Source organism: Oryzias melastigma, linkage group LG24 (assembly GCF_002922805.2).
Source record: "Oryzias melastigma strain HK-1 linkage group LG24, ASM292280v2, whole genome shotgun sequence".
NCBI classification, from domain to species: Eukaryota; Metazoa; Chordata; class Actinopteri; order Beloniformes; family Adrianichthyidae; genus Oryzias; species Oryzias melastigma.
In genome coordinates this window covers 13,624,657-13,634,991 of record NC_050535.1, presented here as the reverse complement: position 1 = coordinate 13,634,991, position 10,335 = coordinate 13,624,657, and the positions used below count along the sequence as shown (strand labels likewise).

Below are 10,335 nucleotides of genomic sequence, written 5' to 3'. Positions count from 1 at the left end.
TAATGTTTTTGAAAAGATCCTGATGTTTTCAGCTAATTTGTTATCTACTGAAGTTTTTGGGGGATAATTTAGAATTTAGCTTCTATTTTAGCAACATACTAACATTTCTTGACTAATTTAGTTTACTGAGGAATTTGAGGCTATTTTGGTGTTCAGCTAGTAATTAAACAACAAGCTAGCTTTTTTTTGGCTAATTTGGCTCCTAATGAGTTTTTATACTAATTTGAAGTTTAGCTAATATTTTAAGAGTATATGCTAACATTTTTGGCTAATTTGTTATCAACTGGAGTTTTGATACTAATTTAGAGTTTAGCTTTTCTTTTAGTAATATGCTAACATTTTCGGTTGATTTAATTTACTGAGGAATTTTATGCTAATTTGGAGTTTAGCTAATAATTCAGTAATAATCTAGATTTAGCCTCTACTAAATTTGGCCTTTATTAAAGGTAAAAGGTAAAGATGCGGCAAAATACCAAATGGCTCTTTTACTGTTAAAGGCTACCGACCCCTGGTTTGGAGAATGGAAATCCATTAGAATGTACAGAGAGATGAGTATCTGTTCCAGCTGAGATATAACAAAATTAAAGACATTTGAGTCTTTTTTTTTAATGCTTAGTTTATTTGTAACTTGCATAATTTTTATTTAAAAAAGTTTTATCGGGAGTAAAACATGGGAAGTTATGCTGGAATAATATTCCTACCTGTTTTTATTCATATTTATGTTAAAAAAGTTACGATTTGAAAGTTTTAAAAAATGTTTGTGTGTTAAATAAATGTCTATCGTGTACAGCCTGCAACCTAAAGTGTGTTTTGGATTTTGGTCCCTGTGTGACTCAGTTTGACACCCATGGTTAAGGCAATAATGCCTATAGAGTCTCAATTAGATTAATTTAATAGATACAATAAAATGAAACACAGTGGTTTACACTAAATCGGCAGGGAAGGGCTTCTTCTTCTTTTGCTATTGTTTACCTGTACATATGCGCCACCTGCAGTTGGAAGAGGCTTGATGTGAAATGTCAAAGTGGTGCAAATTTAACAAATCTTACTCCAGATTTTGTCTTTCATAGCTCTATTCCGATATATGAAAGACTTGGTGTCAAATAATTCCGTAAAACCACAATAATTAGTTTCTCCTCCATGATCCATTCCAAGTCTGAGTCCCTGATTGGTCAGAATTCGACCTGGTTTAACTTGAAGTGCACGTTCAATGGCTGCGTGTTTTATAAGTAGGGACCGTCTTAAAAATGTGCATAGCTTTCCCAGTTTTTTTCCTTGGAAAAAAATATTCCAATAAGAAGGAATAAAAAAATGAATGTCACATAAATTTCATTGGAGGCTTTACTAATACAGACACATCAGTGTAAGGGTAGACACCATTTTTTCAATATTTCTAAGGTTCAGTGATCAGTCGCTTGATTTGATTCCCTTCACTCGTCTTCCTTCATCCTCCGCTAGCTTCCTCCTCCCACAAATGGATTATGTGCAAAAAAATAGGAGGTAAAACGGGGGGTCTAAGACCACAGTGAAGTGGGGGGTGGGATGTCATTAAAAGAGAAATAAAATCCATCCTTCCTCAACCAAAGCGCAGAGTGTGGCCCTTTCTCTGTACTATTACTCAGACTGGAAGGATAGGTTTCAAAGTGTGCAGTTATTTTCAGCGCTCCAGTGTTTCCACAGCTTTGATGATACAATCAAAAAGAAAATTAACAAAGGAGAAACAGAGAAGAGGAAAATAAAAAGAGCTTGTAGCTCTGGCCTGTGTTCTGTTATTGCTGATAAGGTGGATTAGGAGAGGATGGACACACTTTAATGCATACACACACACACAAATTTGTGCTCTGTCTTATCACAGTCCGACCACTGTTCGGTCACACAAGTCGCAGCAGAAATCTGCAGAGAGAAACTCTGGGAACAAATCAGAATTAAGTCACAATCTGTGCTTGTTAGATGCTTAGATGGAGAATTTAGAGTGCAGTTTTAGCACGTTTTAATATGAATGTAATAATTATTTTTATGGTCACGTAAATTTTTGTTTATAAAATGCAACTATAATTTAAAATCAACTAGGAAAATAATCAGCTGTGTTGTTGGGTATGCTAACTATGAATTAAAACCTTGAACGGGCTCCATCTTTTTTTACTAGTAGTAAGCATCTTTTTTTTTAGTCAACATAACGTGAAGACAATCGTACCAGAGTTGAATTAATCAGAAATGATATATCTGCTCAAAAAGACAAAAAAAACCTTGGTTTAACTCACAGGAGTGTCAAACATAATATTTACTACAATTGACTTTTTTTTTCCTTAATTTTTTTGTATGTTTCCAAGTGTTATCATTTATAGACATGGATCATCAACAACAACACATAACAAAAATAAATAAATATAATACAAAGAAATTTGACTTTTTTTTTATGTGTGAATTCAAAATTTTAGATGTCAAAATCCACATATTGGCACCATTTTTCCCATATTTTGTTGAAAAAGCGTAACTTTAATTTTAGTTGAAAAGTCACTATGATAAATTTGATTTACCGGCAGCCCTCTTCAAATACATTTTTATAGTGTCAGCCTAAATAAGAGGTGGCAGAAGCTGTTCTGGAATAGGAAGTTGCCCTCACCTGTATATGGAGACGTCCTCTATGAGGTCGCTGGTCTCTGTGTCTGTGATGACGATGCCTTTCGGTGACACCGTCAGTGTCACTTTCCGAAACTTCTTAGTACTGGCTCTGGCCTACAAGGGCAAAACATTTTTTAGCATTTATTGTTGAAAAACCACCAAATCACCAAAATTGTCTCATAGTTTTTAAAGTCTGCTGTCAGACTATTACATTCATATCTTTCAAAAACACAGCAAAACGACATTGTGCGACCAACTTTGCCCCAGAAATGTACTGCGGAATTTATAGAAAGAGACAGATTGGGGGGGGTTGCAGCAATGTAGTGCCCAGAATGAGTACTGGAGGCCAGGCTGGCAGCCACAGACTCCCCCTGCTGCTCTGTGCCATCTGGAGTTCCATCAAATGCAGCCACAGCGCTGCGCTCGGGGTCTGAGAGCGCCTGTTGACAACGACAGTGCCCTCTGTGCGGCTAAACCACAAATGAGAGGAGCTTAGCATCACATTTAAGTAACAGCAGGAATTATGTCACAACTTAAATTGGGTATTTTTACTCATTAAAAAAAAAAATTCTAAGAAGTGACAAGAGGCTTAATGTTTGCTGGAAGCTGCTTGTGGAATCTAGGAAAATTAGGGCTTTTCAAGAACAAGAAATGGTGTCATGACTTCCTGAGGGGACCAAAACTCTGGAGATTGTTGAAAAAAAGGAGTTTCTTTTAGCAAAAACTGAAAGGAAATGTGATTTAGGCGATATAATAGGTCACTGATACAGGAACAAGCTTGATTCTATGTGTGTCACCCAGCAAAAGCTCAGTCGTTCTTCATTTGCTCGGCCCCTCTGTCTGCCCTCATCACGTCACACCAAGGAATATCAGTAAAAAATGCATTAAAAATCCCTGTTTAGGTTGATTGGTTTCCAAGACAACCGACAGAGACAGAGTTTTTGTTATTGTCTTGGTAAGAAAAAATCAATTGAATTTTAATCCTGCTATTAGGTTCAGTTCTGACTCTAATTGAAAAGCATAGGAGAAGCATGAAAAGCATGGGATTAGACCACACTGTTGAATTTTTGAAGAAAGCCTCAATCAGAATACATTTTCCCATTGTTCTGATGAATTGGTGGGCATGCATTTGAGCACGAGATCAAACAGCCAGTAGAATAAGTGGAGAGAAAAAAATGTGTATGCAAATGACAAGGCAGCAATTGAAGTCTTTGTGTGTCTGCAAAATTGATTAGCTATAATGCAGTTTGCATTTTAAACCCCGTCTTTTGAAAACAGAACAACTGTGAAATCGTGAAGGAATTATTCATCTGAACCAATCGGAGCTCATGAATGTTGTAGGAAGCAGTCTGTTTGGGCCAGATCCACATTACACAGCAGGAAAATTAGGATAAATTGCAGCTTTTTACATGAAAATCTACGTAACATGCATGCATGCATGCATAGAGGAATTTCTCACAGCAGTTCCACCTAAGAAAAAAAAATCAAATTAGTTGGTGGGAAAAGAAAACTGTAAAAACCCACAAAAGTGTGGAAATCAATGACCTTTATAGAGGTTGTAAGAACAATTAGCTCCAGGGTTTGATCTGCATTGATGAACGCTGGCTGTAAGAGCAGAGTCAGCATCTTTGCTTTTGTTAGTTTACAGCACAAAAGAGTCTTTTTTAAGCAGCGTATTGTCTGCTCCGTCTGCCATGTGATTGTTTAATATTTTACTCAACCGGCTGACGTTATCACACATGTTAGAAGGTCGATTGAGCCTCACCGTGGCAACGATTCTCCGGATGGCGGCTGAGGCCATGTCCTCTCCTTTGGGCTGGCCGACTAGAGTCATGCCCAGGTACTTCACATTGAAGACCATTCCCTCCAGCAAGGTCTCCTTCGTGTCTGTCCAGTTCTCTGGCAATTCTGATGGAACAAAATTCATCATAAAGAATTACCAAATACAGTTATTCCATACACTGTACCTTTATTGTGTAAGATTGGGCGTATCAAGGATTTTTTTTTATTTTTTTGCACCTGTGTGATGTAAATTTTCCAAGCCTCTGCACCTTTAAAAAATAAATAAATAAACAGAATTGCCCATCCGGGATACATAAAGTTGAAAGGTTTTAGTCAAGACAGCTACACAGAGTAAAACAATTAGTGCTGTGATGCAACACATTTTTTGAGGGATTAATTAATCATGACCTGCAATAAAATAAATGAATTAATCTCTTCTTAATCTAACCCAATAATTGCTGTGAAAAGTCAAATTTTCAGATATTTTCATTTTAATTTGTGTTACTGTGGAGCAGTAAAAGATCGAAATACTATTTTTTCAAGTAGATTTATTACATTTTTTTACTGTAACAGACTTCCAATCTTTACTTTCACACCCCCAAGGAGGATTTTTTTCAACCTTTAACAATTAAGAAAATAAACAAAAATAAATAATCAGTTCCAGAGTGCTCAAATTTAACACATAAAAAACAGTAGGAAACACTTTTTTAAAAGTAAAATTGACTACAAACTTCTTTTTATAACCTTTTCTGCAGTTTATCACAGTAGAAAATACACGAGTGATTTTAATGTTTGGTGAATTTGATCACTTTGAGGACTGGGATGCAGCAGAAAAGGAAATAAGGAGGAGGAGATGAGACACGAAGATTTAAACAATTTTGACTTTGTTTTATTTAAAACTAACTTTTGTTTCATCATCTGGACATTAACAAGAGGTAAGAGCACGTTCCCTCTGAAATGATTGTGACGATCAGCATATTAACTCTTTCCGCCGCTGTTGTAGAGCGGAAGTCGGTGCAGGCTCTGCAGTCGTTACCATGACAACGGGACACACCGCATCAGTAAGTCTGCTTTTTTTTGGGGAAAATGATTTAGAAATTAAAATATAACACAATTAAAGTACTAATAATTGATTTGAGACTTGTTTTATTGGTAAGTGACAGTATAAGTAGGATAATTATCAGAAATAAATCATCTTTGTGGAAGCAAATGTCTGACGCAATAAGGACTATGCGTTTTTTATTTTTTTTATTTTCAAGTTTTAGTAAACAAATTGTATAAAATATAAAGACAGACAAATGAGAAAAATACAAGAAAAAAAAAAGAAAAAAGGATACAAAAACATACATAAACAAAAAGTAAAATGAGCTTAGGACTCTGCGTTTTTATTCAGTGCGTGATACGGACACTTCGTCGTGTTTTAACCCTCACACAATAAATATGATCTTAAGATTTAAAATTAGATTAATGCAATTTACAAAAAAATGACACCCCAATTCATCTTGAGTCCATGACTACCAAGATGTCACCTGGATGAATCTTCACCATCTTGAAAGATGGTCTGTTCCAATTCTGAATGATGAATTTTCAGAGCAACATCCTTTTTTTGTATTTAAAGAAAGTGAGGTAAAAAATAAATCAGAAAATTTGTGCCAAATATAATCAGAAAGTGAGATCAGGATAAAAACCACTGCAAAGATCCCTTCATCAGTTTTAAAACAAAAAGTTTTCCTGATTTCATTAATTTCATAGATCTTGTTCCATTATATTAGTCTGATTTACCTCTAATCATCATGCTATTTGATTCACTGAAAATGTAAGAAGATTGGGAAATATTCTGGAGGGCAAATGAAAGTGTTTGAGAAATTAGGACACCATTTTTTCTTGTAATTTTAAGGACTTCATGCAGAAAAGCTTTGATTAAACTATTGCATCCATGAGAAAACTGATAAAAAAATGCAGCAGATCTATTACATTAAATGCTTCACAAGTTTTAAACCCGATTTGCAGAATTTCAGCCAAGATTTTTCTTAAAAAAGAAGTAGTGCCAAGCTGTTTCTGACATAAAAAACTGTTGAACGTTGGCAAAGATTTGATAAAGAGGGACAACTGGACACCCTGCAGCTGAGCAGCATGAGATAAATGACACAAAACTTACACGATCCTTTTAGCAAAAGAAATCCACTGAGCTTTTCTGCTATAAAAACAGAAACACTGATATAACCAACAGAACAATCACCTTTTAACAGCCATTTCTCTTCCTCGTAAACCATCTCTGCTCCATCAAGGGCTGGAGAGAGGGTCCAATAATCTATGGGGTGACATTGGCACTAAATTCTGCACATGGATTGGGCCATCTGTCACTGGCAGACCCCATGCAGCTGTGAAAGCGAGCAGCATCCTCGAGTGTCCAACAACTGTGAATTATTAAATAATCTTCTATGACAGTGTGGAGCCACACGGCACATTTAGTCTCTTTACATATTTAGGATACATGCTAGCCGCCACGCGGCAGCTACTCTGAGGGTAATGGTGAGACGTGGGTGCGGATGTTCTTTCACACTTTGTCAGGAAGCTCACGGTACAGATTCTGGACCTTTTTGTCCAGAAGGTGGATGATAGCTCAGAAGGTGTATGAATCTGGTATCCTGGCATATAATTACAATCTATCTGTCTGCAGGTGGATGCATCAAGACAAGCAGCATCTTTTCTACATCACAAATACGCTCTTTTTCCAACTGCATTTTTTCGTCTGCTCCTGATTCACAACAAATTGAATAAAAAATACTCAAAAATGCTATTTTTAATCTCACTTTTCTATATACTTGCCACAAGAACATGGTAAAAACATCAAAAACTACAATTTTCATCAAAGTGGGTCTTTAATAATTCTCCTTTTTCTGGATTTTGGATCACTCCAAACTACACTTCATCCAAAAATGACAAACATGTGCTTTTGGAAACGTCACAGCTCTATGAGCTTAAGTTCAGCAGTCCACGCTGTGTCCTCGCCATGCAACACACATGAATTATTAAACAGCTTTATGTTGATGCTGCAGGGGTTCCAATATATCATCCCCCTAAACGAAGAGCCCTTAAATTTTTAATAAATCCCATCTGAGGCTACAAAGGGACTGCAGCTGATAAGAGTGACAGGAAGAAGCAGCAGGGAGGTTAATTGGATTAAACGTGTTGGTAGAAAATCCTCAAGGAAAAAAGCATTTGTGTTATTGGGACTTTGGTGGAGGTCAGCATGCCGGGATCCTGGAGCGTATCTGCTGGTGAAAAGTTGAGGTGATTTCAAAAAAAAAAAAAAAAAAAAAAAAAATGTAATCGCGCAAAACAAGATTAGGAAGACTTGGTGGTGAGGACTGCTTCTCTAATAAACTGGTTCCCGGCAACAGGATATTGCAGCAAGAGCCCAGATTCAATTATGCATACGCTCCAAAGCCTCTCAGTTGGGAGACAAACCACGGGAAACTATCTATTTTAATAAAAAACACAGAGAATTGTAATATTCTGTTGCAGTGGGCCTCCGGGGTTTTTTCAATAAAAGCTAAACTGAGTTATTTCCCAGGGATTAGACATTATGCTTAACGAACGACTACAAAGTGCGGCGTATCACAGCTTTTGTGATGGTTACCATGTGATCGGCATGCCTTCAGCTATGTGCAGCCGCTTCTTTGAGCTCAATTTGCATTGAGAAGTCAAAATCACACCCGGGTGGATTTAGCTCAACACCTACACTGATGGCTAATTAATAAAACAAACTCAAACATAAATTAAGTAAAGAACAAAGGTGTGGGTGGATGGGGTGGCATTTAGAAAAAAGAAATGAGCAAGAGCTTGTTCCGGAAGGTCAAAAAATAAATTAAAAAAAGGTTTTGAAGCTAGAGAAGCTTTTTATTTTCCAACTTGGTTAAATCGTAACACTGAGGAAGAATTTGGCTCATTTTCAAGACCCTGGTGACACCCCCCCCATCCTCCACATCCATCTTGATGAAGTGTCTTCACTGTTTTACTCCTCTGAAGGAACTTTGAATCTGGGACGCCACCTTGACAGAGAAAATAGGCCGCTCATTCACAGAGGATGGTGGGCTGGGAGAGTGTGGGATTCAGGTTTTCTGATTTTGCCTTCAGGGGGGAACAACTATGGCTTCCCTTTCAAGCTTTTTTCTCTTCTTGCTACTTCCTTAAAAATGTCTTGGAGTTCATCTCTGCATTCTGCTTGCTCTAGTTTAACCTCATATGCAGAAAAGAAGGAAAAGATGTTGTTTTTTAGAAAACAAAGAGCATTTTTGTTTGTTGTTGTTGATTCAACATGAATATTATCATTATTTTTTTGTATAATGTTCGTATTATTTGTCAAATCTTCATGTTCAAGCATAAAAATCTGATAATTATATATTTATAACAATTTGAAAATTAGTCTAAATGACTAAATGAAACAGCTGATGCTAAGAAACCACAACTCACAGACATCCCAGAATTGGCAGGGAGCCGGCGCCTGCAAAATGCATTACTGAGCACCTTAGCTCATAAGTAAACACACTAAAGTGCTCAGTATGATTTACTCTGCAACTTTGGCTAAAAAAAAAAAAAAAAATGAAGAAAACATACAAATTTACCAGGGAAAGTTGGAATCTCCAGACATGCATTGTCTGTACGCTCTATCAATGTTACACTCTAACAGGTTCAGCTTTTATTAAGGCATGTAAATCAGATCCAGGTAACACGTTCTCCTGTTAATGAACCATGCATACAATCTTAAGCCTCGCTTCCACTGAGCGGTCCAATCCAGTAAGAAGTAATACGATACGGTTCAGTTAATTCTGGTGATCGTTTCCATTTAGTTTCTACTAAGCATTTTGTTTTCACATCACATGCATGGTGTAGACTACTAGCATGTCATTGCATTATTGTCATGTGACAATGAAGGTCATCCAGCAGATCGTCTTTTTCTTGCTTTACTGCTTGTACATCGTGTATAACAGGAAATTTAATGCTGTTAGAAAGAAGATTGCATTCGGCTAAGAAGAATAGCGCTGTGAAGAGGAAAACGGAAATGCTAGCTTAGCGCTATACTGGTGCTTTCTAATGTTGTCATCAATTTCTGCCAATCAACGGGTGGCAACAGCGACTCCGCCTCAACCGACCCGTTCTATTTTTCTATCGACCTACAACAGAAGGGGGCCCTCAAGAGGTTAATGGGTCCATTTAACAATGGAAACGCTCAAAATACTGGACTGGACCGGACCAACCCGCTCAAGGCTTTAATTGATAAAAAAAAAAAACTACTAAAATAGTGAAAATTCCATCCATCTTCTAGACCGCTTTGTCCCTTTCGGGGTCGCGGGGTGCCGGAGCCTATCCCGGCTACTGATGGGCGAAGGCGGGGTACACCCTGGACAGGTCGCCAGTCTGTCTCAGGGCCTCAACCACACACACAGTCACTCTCACATTCACACCTAGGGGCAATGTAGAGTCACCAATGAACCTATGAAGCATGTTTTTTTGGACGGTGGGAGGAAGCCGGAGTCCCCGGTGAAAACCCACGCATGCACGGGGAGAACATGCAAACTCCACACAGAAAGGTCCCAGCCGGGATTCGAACCGGGGCCTTCTCGCTGTGAGGCGAGAGCGCTAACCACTTGCGCCACCGTGCAGCCCATAGTGAAAATTGTTATTTTAAATTCTTTACATGATTTTTTTAGATATCTTTGAATGCACCACCTCCCCCCTCTTTCCATTTATTTTTTACTGCTGTTCCATATAAAAGTTTTTGCTCATTTTCTTTAATGTTTATATATTTTACAAAGTAGCTTCTCAAATCTCCAAAACTCCTCTGTACTGCAGTCAATCTGATGGAGCTTCACCCATTACAAATATAAATTCCCTCCACAGCTTCAGCGAATCCTTAATTACAAAGGA

At 37.5% G+C, this 10,335-nt stretch overlaps 1 protein-coding gene across 2 annotated transcripts in view; it reads right to left on the bottom strand.

Annotated features, from left to right (window-relative positions):
* The window catches only part of si:dkey-71h2.2 (low density lipoprotein receptor adapter protein 1), a 33,954-nt gene that overhangs the window by 12,894 nt on the left and 10,725 nt on the right, over positions 1 to 10,335 (bottom strand). For both annotated transcript variants that reach the window (XM_036210604.1, XM_024291720.2), the window contains exons 2-3: positions 4,388 to 4,530; positions 2,624 to 2,736 (exon numbers count right to left, since the gene is read on the bottom strand). In XM_036210604.1, the coding sequence (XP_036066497.1) occupies positions 2,624 to 2,736; positions 4,388 to 4,530 (256 nt within the window). The remainder of the gene's footprint in view (positions 1 to 2,623; positions 2,737 to 4,387; positions 4,531 to 10,335) is intronic.